This window comes from Hyla sarda, chromosome 3 (genome assembly GCF_029499605.1).
Source record: "Hyla sarda isolate aHylSar1 chromosome 3, aHylSar1.hap1, whole genome shotgun sequence".
Classification (NCBI taxonomy): Eukaryota; Metazoa; Chordata; class Amphibia; order Anura; family Hylidae; genus Hyla; species Hyla sarda.
The window spans coordinates 352,504,392-352,521,389 of record NC_079191.1 but is presented as its reverse complement, the minus strand read 5'-3'; the positions used below and the strand labels follow the sequence as shown (position 1 = coordinate 352,521,389).

At 42.1% G+C, this 16,998-nt stretch overlaps 1 protein-coding gene across 1 annotated transcript in view; it reads right to left on the bottom strand.

Moving 5' to 3' along the window:
• ACSS1 (acyl-CoA synthetase short chain family member 1) overlaps positions 1 to 16,998 on the bottom strand; it is a 101,212-nt gene that overhangs the window by 69,603 nt on the left and 14,611 nt on the right. Inside the window, exon 2 of the mRNA XM_056567580.1 lies at positions 10,174 to 10,270. Coding sequence (XP_056423555.1) covers positions 10,174 to 10,270 — 97 coding nt within the window. The remainder of the gene's footprint in view (positions 1 to 10,173; positions 10,271 to 16,998) is intronic.

The following is a 16,998-nucleotide window of genomic DNA, read 5'->3' as shown; positions in this document are numbered from 1 at the left end:
TTAAAAGTATAAAACGTCAAGTTTTGTAAATTAGATGTAGAATTGAGCAGGTTTTCTACCATACTCTTGGTCAGTAAAGTAGAATTTATCTGATAGTCCAATTATGGTCTAAAAAATAGCTGTAGAATGCTGCCGGATGTCTACCATGCTCATGGTCTGTATACAAGATGAAGAATGCTGCTGGTTGCCCTTCATACTCATTAGCGGTTATTTACTAAAGTGTTTAGGATGTTTTTTTCATGCACCATATTTTGCACCCAAAATATTCAACAAGCCCAACCAACTCCCTACTGTTGTGTCCCTGACAAAAAGGGATGGTCCCAACAAAAGGGGCGTTTTCAGAAATATTGACTAAGGTCTGGTGTGGTGGATTTGAGCTATGGAAACCCTGATAGATCAGAATAGTTGTAAAGAAAAAAACAAAAGAAAAATGTAGGGCAAAATTTGTAAATATAATGGAAAAATACTTGTCGAGAAAAAAAACCACAAAGAAAACTCCACTCCACTCTTAGTAAATCAACCCCACTGTCTTTATATAATGTTGAATGCTGCTTATTTTCCATTATAGTTATGGGGGAGATTTATGAAAATGTTGACCAGTTGCTCATAGCAACCAATCAGATCGTTTCTTTTATTTTTCCAAGGCCTTTTAAAAAATTAAAGCAGCAATCTAATTGGTTTCTATGGGCAACTGCTTCACTTTTCCTCTGTACAGGTTTTGATAAACCTCATAGAGGGAGATTTACAAAACCAGTGTAGAAATCTGCTGCTTGTCCTTTTACCCATGACTGAGCGTGCTTCCTGCAATGCCAAACCTCCAACCAGCGCTGCGTCTGCTCAATTCACACTGATAAGGGGCTGCCTTCTATTCAAACCATTAATGCTGTCTGTTTCAGTCTAAAGACCTACTTCTTTTAGTTATAAATGTATAAGCTTATAATAAAAAAAACACACTTCATATTATTTTTATATATATCATGTCTTTTAGATTACATTCCATTATACTGGGTTTATGGCTAATATTGTTGCACACAGCTTAAAGGGGTACTCCAGTGAAAAACTTTTTTTTTTTCTTTTAAATCAACTGTTGCCAGAAAGTTAAACAGATTTGTTAATTACTTCTATTAAAAAATCTTAATCCTTCCTGTACTTATTAGCAGCTGAATACTATAGCGGAAATTATTTCTTTTTTAAACACAGAGCTGTCTGCTGACATCATGACCACAGTGCTCTCTGCTGACATCTCTGTCCATTTTAGGAAATGTCCAGAACAGCATATGTTTGCTATGGTGATTTCCTTTTACGCTGGACAGTTCCTAAAATGGACAGAGATGTCAGCAGAGAGCTCTGTGTTTCAAACGGAAAATAATTTCTGCTGTAGTATTCAGCAGCTAATAAGTACAGGAAGGATTAAGATTTTTTAATAGAAGTAATTTACAAATCCGTCTAACTTTCAGGCACCAGTTGATTTAAAAAAAAAAAAAAAAAAAAAAAAAAAGTTTTTCACCGGAGTACCCCTTTAACCCCTTAAGGACCAGGCCATTTTACACCTCAGGACCAGAGCGTTTTTTGCACATCTGACCACTGTCACTTTAAACATTAATAACTCTGGAATGCTTTTAGTTATCATTCTGATTCCGAGATTGTTTTTTCGTGACATATTCTACTTTAACATAGCGGTAAAATTTTGTGGTAACTTGCATCCTTTCTTGGTGAAAAATCCCAAAATTTGATGAAAAATTTGAAAAATTTGCATTTTTCTAACTTTGAAGCTCTCTGCTTGTAAGGAAAATGGATATTCCAAATAAAAAAAATTTTGATTCACATATACAATATGTCTACTTTATGTTTGCATCATAAAATTGACGTGTTTTTACTTTTGGAAGACACCAGAGGGCTTCAAAGTTCAGCAGCAATTTTCCAATTTTTCACAAAATTTTCAAACTCACTATTTTTCAGGGACCAGTTCAGGTTTGAAGTGGATTTGAAGGGTCTTCATATTAGAAATACCCCACAAATGACCCCATTATAAAAACTGCACCCCCAAAAGTATTCAAAATGACATTCAGTCAGCGTTTTAACCCTTTAGGTGTTTCACAGGAATAGCAACAAAGTGAAGGAGAAAATTCACAATCTTCATTTTTTACACTTGCATGTTCTTGTAGACCCAATTTTTTTATTTTTACAAGGGGTAAAAGGAGAAAATGTATACTTGTATTTGTAGCCCAATTTCTCTCGAGTAAGCACATACCTCATATGTCTATGTAAATTGTTCGGCGGGCGCAGTAGAGGGCTCAGAAGCGAAGGAGAGACAAGGGGATTTTGGAGAGTACGTTTTTCTGAAATGGTTTTTGGGGGGCATGTTGCATTTAGGAAGCCCCTATGGTGCCAGAACAGCAAAAAACCCTCACATGGCATACCATTTTGGAAACTAGACCACTTGAGGAACATAACAAGAAATTAAGTGAGCCTTAATACCCCACAGGTGTTTCACGACTTTTGCATATGTAAAAAAAAAATTTTTTTTTTCACTAAAATGTGTGTTTCCCCCCAAATTTCACATTTTTGCAAGGGTTAATAGCAGAAAAGACCCCCCAAAATTTGTAACCCCATCTCTTCTGAGTATGGAAATACCCCATGTGTGGACGTCAAGTGCTCTGCTGGCGCACTACAATGCTCAGAAGAGCTTTTGGGAAAAAAAATTGTTTGGAATGGAAGTCAGGGGCCATCTGCGTTTACAAAGCCCCCCGTGGTGCCAGAACAGTGGAACCCCCCACATGTGACCCTATTTTGGAAACTACACCCCTCACAGAATTTAATAAGGGGTGCAGTGAGTATTTACACCCCACTGGCGTTTGACAGATCTTTGGAACAGTGGGCTGTGCAAATGAAAAATAAAATTTTTCATTTTCACGGACCACTGTTCCAAAAATCTGTCAAACACCTGTGGGGCGTAAATGCTCACTGTACCCCTTATTACATTCCGTGAGGGGTGTAGTTTCCAAAATGGGGTCACATGTGGGTATTTTTTGGGGGGGGTTTATGTCAGAACCGCTGTAAAATCAGCCACCCCTGTGCAAATCACCAATTTAGACCTCAAATGTACATGGTGCACTCTCACTCCTGAGCCTTGTTGTGCACCCACAAAGCATTTTACACCCACATATGGGGTATTTCTGTACTCAGGAGAAATTGCGTTACAAATTTTGGGTGTCTTTTTTTTCCTTTTAACGCTTGTGAAAATAAAAAGTAAAGGGCAACACCGGCATGTTAGTGTAATTTTTTTTATTTTTTTACACTAACAAGCTGGTGTAGCCCCAACTTTTCCTTTTCCTAAGGGGTAAAAGGAGAAAAAGCCCCCCAAAATTAGTAGTGCAATTTCTCCCGAGTACGGTGATACCCCATATGTGGCCCTAAACTGTTGCCTTGAAATACGACAGGGCTCCAAAGTGAGAGAGCGCCATGCGCATTTGAGGACTAAATTAGGGATTGCACAGGGGTGGACATAGGGGTATTATACGCCAGTGATTCCCAAACAGGGTGCCTCCAGCTGTTGCTAAATTCCCAGCATGCCTGGACAGTCAGTGGCTGTCCGGAAATGCTGGGAGTTGTTGTTTTGCAACAGCTGGAGGCTCCGTTTTGGAAACACTGCCATACAATACGTTTTTCATTTTTATTGGGGGGACAGTGTAAGGGGGTGTATATGTAGTGTTTTACTCTTTATTAGGTGGTAGTGTAGTGTAGTGTAGTGTTTTTAGGGTACATTCGCACTGGCGGGTTACGGTGAGTTTCTCACTAGAAGTTTGAGATACGGCGAAAAATTTGCCGCAGCCCAAACTTGGAGCAGGAAACTTACTGTAAGCCTGCCCGTGTGAATGTACCCTGTACGTTCACATGGGGGGGGGGCAAACCTCCAGCTGTTCCAAAACTACAACTCCCAGCATGTACTGACAGACCGTGCATGCTGGGAGTTGTACTTTTGCAACAGCTGGAGGCACACTGGTTGGAAAACCTTCAGTTAGGTTCTGTTACCTAACTCAGTATTTTCTAACCAGTGTGCCTCCAGCTGTTGCAAAACTACAACTCCCAGCATGTACTGATCGCCGAAGGGCATGCTGGGAGATGTAGTTATGCAATAGCTGGAGGTACGCAACTACAACTCCCAGCATGCCGAGACAGCTGATTGCTGTTTGGACATGCTGGGATTTGCAGTTTTGCATCTGTTGGGCTACAGTTTTAGAGACCACTGCAAAGTGATCTCCAAACTGTGGACCTCCAGCTGTTGCAAAACTACAATTCCCAGCATGCCCTGACAGCAAACAGTTGTTTGAGCATGCTAGGAGTTGTAGTTTTGCAAGATCTGGAGGGCTACAGTTTAGGGACCACTATATAGTGGTCTCAAACTGTAGCCCTCCAGCTGTTGCAAAACTACATATTCCAGCATGCCCAAACAGCAGTCTGGGCATGCTGGGAGTTGTAGTTTTGCAACATCTGGAGGGCTACAGTTAGAGACCACTGTATAATGGTCTCAAACTGTACCCTCCAGATGTTGCTTGGCAACTCACCGGCTTCCGTCGGATCCAGCCGCACGTCATCGCCGCCCGCCGATCTCCGTCGCCTGCAGCCTCCGTCGCCCGCCCGGATCGGTAAGTGGATCTTCGGCGCCGGTCCCCGTCGTTTCCCCGTCCTGCCCCGCCTATTGTGGGAGGGCAGGACGGGGAAAACGAAAGTAAACCCCCCCGCCCCCGATCTGCTATTGGTGGTCGCGTCTAGACCACCAATAGCAGGGATAGGAGGGGTGGCACCCGTGCCACCTCACTCCTATCGCTTCAGGGGGATCGTGGGTGTCTTAGACACCCGCGATCCCCCTTACATTGCGGGTCACCGGGTCACTATAGACCCGTAATGACCCGGAATCGCGCAAATCGCAAGTGTGAATTCACTTGCGATTTGCCGCGATCGCCGACATGGGGGGGTCTGATGACCCCCCTGGTCATTTGCACGGGATGCCTGCTGAATGATTTCAGCAGCCATCCCGCTCCGATCCCCGCCCGGCGCACGGCGGGGACTAAAACTGACCATGACGTAAATGTACGTCCCTGGTCCTTAAGACCCAGGGTGTCGGGACGTACCGTTACGTCATGGGTCCTGTAGGGGTTAAGCAACAAACTAGACAAGTACCCACATAATGATCAACTTCTATCCTGTTTGAAGGGATAAACCAAAGAGATAAACCAACCTCTGAAGAACATAATATGTTTCCGGGTAAGGTACGAGTTCCATAGACCCCTTTTTTTTTTAAAAATGTATGCCTTTAAAGGGGTACTCCACCACTAGACATCTTATCCCGTATCCAAAGGATAGGGAATAAGATGTCTGATCGCGGGGGTCCCGCCACTGGGGACCCCCGCAATATAGCATGCGGCACCCACCTGTTTCTTGTCCGGAAGCGCTGGAGGGTCTGGGTCGCAACCACGGGAACGGAAGTCCGTGACGTCACGCCCCGTCCCCTCAATGCAAGTCTATGGGAGGGGCATCACGCCCCCTCCCATAGACTTGCATTGAGGGACAGGGCGTGACGATACACGGGGGCGGAGTCATAACGTCACGGACTTCCGTTCCCGTGGTCGCAAACCAGACCCTCCAGCGCTTCCGGACAAGAAACAGGTGGGTGCTGCATGCTATATTGCGGGGGTCTCCAGCGGTGGGACCTCCGTGATCCTTTGGATAGGGGATAAGATGTCTAGGGGTGGAGCACCCCTTTAATGTTTGTTATCCGGACGGGGCACAACGGGGACCGACAGATCCCATTTACTATTATTGGGTCCTGTTTTAACGGGAGTATCGGGAGAAAAAGTCGTCACATGATGTATTTTTTCTCCTGCCATTCTCCCGTTTCCCTGACGGGTGATGCACTTCTGTGTTCAAACGGCAGTGTGAAAGAAGCCTTATCTTGTCTAAACTTTTATATGTAGGCTTTGTTTGATAAGCCAGCACTGAACATCAGATCTACAATGTGGACATAATGATGGAGTCTTTACAGATTAATGGGACATCAATATATGTCCACTGATCCAGAGACCTTTCTTTTTTACATGGTCACACTGAAAAAAAACCTGACTGATAGGTGTAATGCCCATAGGTCCAGCACTGAGCCCCATTTCAGCCAGGTGCAATGTATTCAGCCTTTTGCAGCTAGTGTTTCTATCTAGGGAAGTTTTGTATACGTGATACATGTGAACACAACCTGAGACTATCGTTTTAGGATTGCCTAGCATGAATGTTAGTCCCTTTGATTTGAAAACTGAAACATTTGGTCTCGTGTACTATGAATCTTTTTTCCCCCTAGTTTCTCCTGTGATTTGTATGCGTAAATGGGGATCCACATGTCTTTAAACTTTAATAAACAAATTAAAAAATGCCTTTTCCCTTCTTTTTTTTTTGTTTTGTTACCAGAACTTAAAGGGGTACTCCGGTGAAAACCTTTTTTCTTTTAAATCAACTGGTGGCAGAAAGTTAAACATATTTGTAAATTCATTCTATTAAAAAATCTTAATCCTTCCTGTACTTATTAGCTGCTGAATACTACAGAGGAAATTCTTTTCTTTTTGGAATGCTCTCTGATGACATCACAAGCACAGTTCTCTCTGCTGATGTTATTATAATAATAATTACAATGCTTTATTTATTGTTGTCCTTAGTGGGATTTGAACCCAAGTCCCCAGCGCTGCAAGGCAGCAGTGCTAACCACTGAGCCACGATGCTGCCCTTCTCATATATCTGCTATGCATCTGCTATGCATGGTTGCTAAAATGGACAGAGATGTCAGCAGAGAGCACTGTGCTCGTGATGTCATCAGTGTTCCAAAAGGAAAGGAATTTCCTCTGTAGCATTCAGCAGCTAATAAGTACTGGAAGGATTAAGATTTTTTAATAGAAGTAATTTACAAATATGTTTAACTATCTGCCACCAGTTGATTTAAAAGAAAAAAGGTTTTCACCGGAGTACCCCTTTAAAGAGAAACAATAATACATGAGGCCTATGTGAGTAGAAGTAAAAGTTTTTAAGAAACATTTGAGATCCTCAGGAACCAGTCATAACTGATGAAGACATATGAGGAGAACATTAAAGGGGTTCTCCACCATAAGGTGATTTTAGTACGTACCTGGCAGACAGTAATGGACATGCTTAGGAAGGATCTGCGCTTGTCTTGGGGCTAAATGGCTATGTTGTGAGATTACCATAACGCTGAGGCTCTCTTTTTGTGAACTGGCTATTTCCTGTTTGAGTTTGTTCCCATAGATGAGCGAAGTTACAGTGATTCGATTCGTCACAAACTTCTCGGCTCGGCAGTTGCTGACTTTAGCCTGCATAAATGAGTTCAGATTTCAGGTGCTCCGGTGGGCTGGAGACTCTCTCCTAGGACTGTATCCACCTTTTCCAGCCCACCGGAGCACCTGAAAGCTGAACTAATTTATGCAGGCTAAAGTCAGCAACCGCCAAGCCGAGAAGTTCGTGACAAATCGAATTACTGTAAGTTTGCAAACAATGTTGTTAACTACACTTTTATTTATTTATCTATTTATTTTTCATCTAATATATAAATAAATACATACATAAATAAGTAAATAAAAAAATTAAATAGCTATTAAGCTCTCAGTTTGCTAAAGATAGGGCAATTGGCAAAGATCGTCATTTAGAAGCTTTGTCTATACATTATACAGCCGCAGGGCCTTAGGAGTTTACCCTTTTTGTATGGACACTTTATTTATTTTATATTTCTGCATCATTTTTGTTTTCAGAAACATTTAAGCATCACAGAAGCTGTTTAAATAGCAGAATTTATTATGTAATGAATGATACTAATATAAAAAGTGTATGTATCACCCTCACTTAGTATACACAGAGATGGAGCCTATTCTCTGTATAAAGAACTGATTAGGGTAGAAAAGAAATAAATTAATTGTATAGGCCAAACAGTGAGAGCTCTGTTCTATCTCTGATTTTCTAACCCTATACAACTAGTGATGAGCAGCATAGGCCATATTCGAATTCGCGATATTTTGCGAATATATGGACGAATATTCGTCATATATTCGCGAAATTCACATATTCGCTATATTAGGTTTTTTTTGCGCATATGCGAAAATATATCTGCATATTCGCGAATACTGAGCCCTCCCTTCTTTAATGTTATAGGGAACTGTGATGTAATGTCTCAAGCAGCACTGCAACCTGGGAAAACCGGAGACGTAATTTTGTATGCTGTTAAAAATGAACCTTGGGGCAAAAATCACAGAGGAATTGTGATGAAACACAGGTACAGACACTATATTATGAACTACACTAACTTTACAGCCCCTGTAGCATAGTCAAATAAAAAAAAAACTGGAATACCCCTTTAAGTTACACAGAGATCTAGAACATTCAGCCTGATACAAGCTGAAGTGTTGCAGCAGTACTGAACAGTGACTAGAGTCAGTGCCCACCAGAGTACCAGAGGATCCTCCAGGTCTGGTTCTGACACAGTGCTGGGGCCCAACAGAAGATGTCAACACCATCTAATTTGAAACCAATCACTTACTACTAGTGTAATTTCTTATGGGATGGTTCAAGACCAACTACATAATACTAATTACTTAAAAATGTAACATTAGAAACTAATAATGACATGTGTACAATGGTAACATCATAATTTAAGATGTAACTTATAATTTAAGAGGACATGCACATGTTTTTTTTTATACATGCCTAGGACAAGCCAGTTGGCAAAGTTAGAGTGGTCAAGGAAAAATGAAAAACAAACTACTATATGCGGTGACCACGGTCTTATGGCGGGGACCACGGGGTGTGGCAGTGTAGTCAGCAGGGCCAGATGGTACTATTAACTCCTGGGGCAAGATGTTGTTAACCCCTAGTGTTCGTGACGCCAGGATGTGGTTGTATGGTGTAGGGTACCACCGACAACCAACCCAAAACGGCATATAGTAAAGGAGAGTCCAAAGCAGGTTTTGATGCAACTAGAACTTTACTGAAGAAGGCAGTATAACATTTCTTACAGATAGCCAATTTCCACAGAGGTGACCGGGACACGGAACCTCTCAGGCATGCTTGGACTTGTAATAATGATGATGGAGGCCACAGTACTACTATTATAACTTTGGTAGGGACAGTAGACACTTGACTTGTAGACATAGAAGACTTCCCGATTAGATGTGGCTGCAGGTTTATAGGCTTTGGTCTAGCTATTCTGGACTTGACCTGTACAGGACTTGTGCTTGCCTTGATGTCCAGGTCTAAAGAGTAGTGTTGCTCGCGAATATTCGCAATTCGAATATTATTCGCGAATATCGCATATTCGCGAATTTCGCGAATATAGCGCTATATATTCGTAATTACGAATATTCGTTTTTTTTTTTTTTTTTTTTCTTCACAGTACACATCACAGTGATCATCCCTCTCTGCTTCCAGCTTGTGTGGTGTAAAGAAGGCTGTAATACTACTGTGTGAGACTGACGTGCGAAAATTCGCATATACGGAAATTCGCATATGCGAAAATTAGCATATGCTAATTTTCGCATATGCGAATTTACGCGCGTGTTGATTTTGTATGCCAATATTCACATGTTAATTTTCGCATACGCGAATATCCGCATATGCGAAAATAAAACGAGAATATAACGAATATGCGAATATTCGCGAATATATGACGAATATTCGTCCATATATTCGCGAATATTCGCGAATTCGAATATGGCCTATGCCGCTCAACACTACTAAAGAGCAGGAACAAAGAGAGTGAATGTGGAGACAACAGCCCTTTATATATCAGGGGGCTGGACTAAAGCCCATTGGTAGCTGGTTGTCTGGGGTTACTTGTGTCTCTGGAACTCTGGGTATATCATGTGATCACATATCATATGACATATCACATGACCTTAGAAAGTTCCTATATAGGGTAAATATCCTAATAACCTTTGTATATAGCTTATATCCACTGTACAATACTTATAATAGATGTACATACTTAACATACAACACAATACCATATAATGACTTAGGGAGGAACCCTGCAGGAGAGCCCTGTGGACCTGAGGGACTCTACCTGAGGTGACTTTAGGACTGTACAGAACCATGTTCTGTCCCGGGACACCACATATATATGTGTCCTACCTGTATGTGACCTTTACATGTGTTCCTGGTTCATCTCTTTCCCAGATTAGTGCAACTCTTTCTGGACATTGATGGACATGTTTGTCTAGACAATTCACTAGATGGGGAAAAAAAAGGTTTATTGTTAGAAAATTACAAATTATGCACAAAAAAAAAAAAATATATATATATATATATATATATATATATATTTTTTTTTTTTTTTTCATTAAAATTGCCAAACCTGACTAATTTTAAGGTTTTCTATAATAAATTACTAAGAAATGCTAATTTACCCAAATGTTTGCAACAGAGTCTTTTTGTTCTTATTAAAGGAGAAGTCCCACTTAGAGTTTTTATTTTTTTGTAGCATTATGCCTGGGCTACCACCATCTAAAACAACAAACTGAATTGAACCTCAGTGTCCCAGTATCGCTGTGCAGTCCTCCACTGCTGTCTTCTTCCTGGTTGCCCGTGGTCAACGCATCACACTGCCGCTCAGCCTATCACCGGCCAAGACAGGACATTGCTGTAGCCGGTGATTTGCTGATCAGCAGTGTGACATGTTGACCATGGACAACCGGAAGGAAAATGGCGGAGGAGGACTGGAGCAGAGACACCGGGGCACTGAGGGAGTGGCAGCAGCTGAGTCTAGTTTGTTGTTTCAGATGCTGGCAGCCCAGGCATAATTGTACAAAAAACTTCTGAACAGGACTTCTTTAATTATGATATGAAATTAATTTCTCAATGAATATAAATCCAATTGTATAAATAGCACAATGATCAGTAGTCATTTGCTAGCTGGTATTGTATGGTTTATTTGACCATAACATTGTCCCATGCACAATGGTATCAATCATTCACAGTTCTATGATGTTGTTAAATGTAATACATTTTGTCATATTCCATTATACCTTTTATGCCCCATATGTGCTACAAGCCAGTTCTATGCTTTTGAAATCATGCTACAGAAAGCCAGTAGTAGTAAGGCTGTGTTCACATCTGCATCTAAGCTTTTCACCTGCAGTCATATTCTTGCCATTTGAAATACTTTGGGGTACATTTATCAAAAACTGTGGAGAGGAAAAATTGCCCAGTTGCCCATAACAACCAATCAGATTGCTTCTTTCATTTTTCAGAGGTCTCTTTAATAATAAAAGAAGCAAGCTGACTGGTTGCTATGGTATTATTACAGTAATATTATTATTATTATTATTATTACAGTAAATAATGCTTATAAGAGATCAGGAGATTAGAATACAGGATCAAGTTATGCATATTTTTGAAAGTCTTCTTGAGTCCTAATAGGATTGGCAGATCCCCTCCTGCTCACTCCTGGTTGCTTCCATAAGCTGCTTGTTGTTGGCATTCTGCATTCCACAATGCCTGCTGGGTCTGGAACAGGTCATGTTGTTGTTTGGCAGGAGACCTTTTGAGAAGTGACAAGTGACAACCTAACCATAGACCAATCATGGAATACACTGGAAAGCAGTCCCTGCATGTTTTGCATTTGTAGAACCATCTCTGAAACCATAAATTGAAGGACATTGAATTTGAAAAAACAAAACAAAGCTTCATACTGTTCCGTCCAAAGAATTCTTCAGTGGAATTTCCTTTGACAACAGGAAAGATTAAAGGAAATCTGTCAGTAGTATCACCCGCAGTAAACCTGTCACACAGCCTTGTAGTGCGGGTGATGCTGATTAAAACGGTACTCACATTGTCCAGATTCTCCCAGCCGTTCTGCCGCAAGCGTTTTTCTATTTATGCTAATGAGGGCCTTGGGGCATGGGCAGAGCTCCGATCCGAGCTTGGGGCACGCTGACATCATCTTCTCTGAGTGGCCGCTCCGCCCGGCTCATCAATATTCATAACCCCCATCCCTGCTGCTTTGCCCGTGTTAGTGTACGGCGCATGCGCCGCTTACTGTGTACTCCCAGAAGCAACATTCCCTCCAGCTTCTTATTTATCAAAGATGGCTGCGGCAGTGAAGCTGAGGGGAACGCCACTTCCAGGAGTACACAGTGAGCGGTGCATGGGCCGTACGCTAACACAGGCGAAGGAGCAGGGAGGGGGGTTATGAATATTGATGAGCCGGGCGAAGATGATGTCAGCGTGCCCCAAGCTCGGATCGGAGCTCCGCCCATGCCCCAAGGCCCTCATTAGCATTAATAGAAAAACGTGATTTGCGCCGGAACGGCTGGGCGAATCTGGACAATGTGAGTACCGTTTTACAAGTACCGTACTACAAGATTGTATGACATGTTTAGTGTGGTTGATACTACTAACAGATTTATTATGCAATGATACACTATGGGTAGAAAATCTAAGAATCCATATATGTTTAGAAATCCCAACACTTTTGCTGAACCTTTATTTGTTCCCATAACTAGTTAGATAAATGTGTGTAAACCTTATTCTTATTATAAACTGTAATGCTGAAGCTAACCATAGTGTATAGTTTTACAGCATAATAAACATGGGTGTATCTTCTAAAGTGCCCATACTTTGAGAAGGCTTGCCCCCATTGTTAAAGGGGTTTTCCAACCATTAAGACTTATCAGCTGTCCAAAGTGTATGATCACAGGGGGTACAACAGCTGGTAGACTGCAAGATCTTGAGAACATCATAGAAACATACAATGTGTCAGCAGATAAGTTTGCCCAATATTCTTAATACTATCAATAGTCCTTGGCCCCATCTTATTTAAAGGATAGACTTTTGCCCTATCTCTATCTTACATGAAGGATAGCCTTATGACTATCTTATGCACGCTTAAACTTTGTATTTTGTATTTTTTGTATTCATACGGCTGCGTTAGGTGTAGAAATAAAAAAAAGGGTTTTCGTCCCCAGACATTACTAAGGTCAGTGATCCCTGTGATCCCTAGTGCTACCATAAAAAAATTTAGGCCCAGGCCCAGCAGCATCAGAAAACCATACATTGGCAGAATGACACAGCCTGGAAGTGGCTGAAGCATGAGTAAACACTAGGGCTTCACAATCCCTAAGATTAAAAGATGAATTTTGAAATTTAGATTGAAGATTTATGGTAGCTAGTACGACCATAAAAAAAAAAAAATTTAGGCCCAGGCCCAGCAGCATCACAAAACCATACATTGGCAGAATGACACAGCCTGGAAGTGGCTGAAGCATGAGGAGACCATATAGTGGCTGAATGACACAGCCTGGAGATGGATGAAGCATGAGGAACCAATATAGTTGCTGAATGAAACAGCCTGGAGCTGGCAGCAGCATGGGCAGACACTAGGGCTTCACAATCCCTAAGATTAAAAGAAGAATTATGAAATTTAAATTGAAGATTTATGGTAGCTAGTGCTACCATAAAAAAAATTTAGGCCCAGGCCCAGCAGCATCAGAAAACCATATATTGGCAGAATGACACAGCCTGGAGTTGGCTGAAGCATGAGGAGACCATATAGTGTCTGAAAGGCACAGCCTGGAGCTGGCAGAAGCATGAGGAGACCATTGAAATTTGAGATTTTTAAATTCAAATCTTAACTTCCAAGTTTTAGCGCCCCGAGCCTGGCGTGTGAGTACAAAGGACCAAATTTCACAAGGAGTCACATGGCAGCACAATGACAGAGCCTGGACATTGCATCAGTGTGAGGAGACCATATAGTGGCTGAATGACTGCCTGGAGTTTGTGGCAGCATGAGGAGACCATATAGTGTCTGAATGGCACAGCCTGGACTTGGCAGAAGCATGAGGAGACCATATAGTGGCTGAAGGGCACAGCCTGGAATTTGTGGCAGCATGAAGAGACCATATAGTGGCTGAATGGCACAGCCTGGAGTTTGTGGCAGCATGAGGAGACCATATAGTGGCTGAATTGCACAGCCTCGAGATGGCTGAAGCATGAGGAGACCATATTGTGGCTGAATGAGACAGCCTGGAGGTAGCAGCAGCAGTATCAGGAGTCCTGAAAGTGACCCTAATGCAGAGGAATTTCTGAAACTGGGGATCAGCACCATAATTATGTTTTGCGGTCCATGGCAGCACAATGAGAGAGCCTGTAGGTGGTAGCATCAGCATGAGGAGACCATAGAGCAGCACAATTAGAGAGCCTGGGGGTGGCAGCATCAACATGAGGAGACTATACTGTGGCACAATGACAGTGCCTGGAGGTGGTAGCATAAACATAAGGAGACCATGTGGTGGCACAATGACAGAGAGTGGAGGTGGTAGCATTAGCATGAGGAGACCATAGAGCAGCACAATGAGAAAGACTGGAGGTGGCAGCATCAGCATAAGGAGACCATATGGCAGCACAATGACAAAGCCTGGAGGTGGTAGCATCAGCATAAGGAGACCATATGGCGGCACAATGACAGGGCCTGGAGGTGTTAGCATTAGCATGAGGAGACCATAGAGTAGCACAATGACAGAGCCTGGAGGTGGTAGCATTAGCATGAGGAGACCATAGAGCAGCACAATGACAGAGCCTTGAGGTGGCAGCAGCATGAGGGCCATGCACACTGAGTGTTGAGTCTGAGGAACCCACCGACTGTTGACTGGGGGTGTCGGATGTCACTTGGGATGAAGTGGATGACCGAGTGAACTGATCAATCACGGCTGCTGGGTTGCTGGTCAAGACACGACTGCTAGCTGACACCGGGAGCTCAGACCTCTCGCTGCGACTGTAGCTGTGACACGCCCCTACTCTGCTGTGACCTCTGTCTCCACCTGATGAATTTAGGCCTCTGCCACTCCACTGTGCACGTCCTGGCACTACTCTGCCTGACATACTTATTGCGTGTATGAGGGGAGTACAATACGCTTCACTACGCTTAAAACAGTATTTGTCAAGAACAGAAGCAGGTGTGTACTATTGGCTGTTCTTTCACAGAAAATAGGCCCTTGACAGATTAACAGGTACAAAATAATACACTACTTAGATGTAGGTATGTGGTATGCACATATGAGGGCAGAAAAATGCGCTACAGAACGCTTAAATAAAACGTATTTTAGTAAAACACCAGCCAGTGATTACTTTTGCCTGGACTTTCACAGTATCTAGACCCTTGACAGATTAACAGGTAAAAAATAGTACAGTATTTAAATGTACGTATGTGGTACAGTGGGGATCAAATGTTTGGCACCCCAGTTAAAAATTTGTATTAATGTTTATAAAGAAGCCAAGGAAAGATGGAAAAATCTCCAAAAGGCATCAAATTACAGATTGAACATTCTTATAACATGTCAATAAAAGTTAGACTTTATTTCCATCATTTATACTTTCAAAATAACAGAAAACAAAAAATGGTGTCTGCAAAAGTTTGTGCACCCTGCAGAATTTATAGCATGCACTGCCCCCTTTGCAAAGCTGAGACCTGCCAGTGTCATGGATTGTTCTCAATCATCATCTGGGAAGACCAGGCGATGTCAATCTCAAAGGTTTTAAATGCCCAGGCTCATCTGACCTTGCCCCAACAATCAGCACCATGGGTTCTTCTAAGCAGTTGTCTAGAAATCTAAAACTGAAAATAGTTGACGCTCACAAAACTGGAGAAGGCTATAAGAAGATAGCAAAACATTTTTAGAAGTCAATATCCTCTGTTCGGAATGTAATTAAGAAATGTCAGTCATCAGGAACAGTGGAAGTTAAAGCAAGATCTGGAAGACCAAGAAAATATCAGACAGAACAGCTCTCAGGATTTTGAGAAAAACTATTCAAAACCCATGTTTGACTGCACAATCCCTCCAGAAAGATCTGGCAGACACTGGAGTTGTGGTACACTATTCCAATATAAAGAGATACTTGTACAAATACAGTCTTCATGGAAGAATCATCAGAAGAAAACCTCTTCTACGTCCTCACCACAAAAATCAGCGTTTGAACTTTGCAAATGAACATATAGACAAGCCTGATGCATTTTGGAAACAAGTTCTGTGGACCGATTTGGCTGGAATGAGCAAAGGTACGTGTCACGATCACACCCTATCGCTCCAGCCGAGACGCTAGAGAGAGTGTGATGGTGCAAGGGTTAAAGCCGCCAGACCTCTGGGTAACCACTACTAGTCCCAGCAAGTCACCAAATTAACCCTGAGATAAACGTGTTTCCACCAGAGCTGCCTTCAGAAAGGTGAGGTCATATATTTACAGATCAAAGACCAGAGCTGATTAAACATTTAATCTGATAAAAGGTATCACAGTGCTATGCATAAAAATACAGAAACAAATGACATACAGTTACAAAAATATGAAAGAGTTTAGCAAGGCAAGTTCAGAAAACAAAAGATGAAGTTCTTACAGCATGATGATATAGCAGTTCCAAGAGAGTGAGTTTCAGCTGTTCTTAGGATGGTCTTGTCAGCTTGTTCCACAGCATTGAACACTGAGTCTAGCATTGTTAAATATTATATATCTGCCTGTTTGGAGGGAGACTCCATTCCCCCCTCCCCTCTGATCCCACCAGGGGGGCATCTCTGTTCCTGGCCCTCTTATCTGGTTGATTATATGATGGGACCAGAGTGCCCCTTACATCCTGCTTCAAAAGGCCTCTGACTTCAAAGGAGATGTAAACAAAACAGCCAGACCCCCAATAAAATGCAATACACAAAAGGACACACCGTCTGAATGACCTCTCACCCATGTCTTGGATAATCCATCACACACAGTTATAATTTATAATACACATATAGGATTCTTGGGCCTGACAGTACGTTTGGAGAAGAAGGGGAACAGAATTTAATGAAAAGAACCTCTGTCCAACTGTTAAGCATGGGGGTGGATCAATCATGCTTTGGGGTTGTCTTGCAGCCAGTGGCACAGGGAACATCTCACGAGTAGAAGGAGAATAAATTTAATAAAATTTCAGCAAAT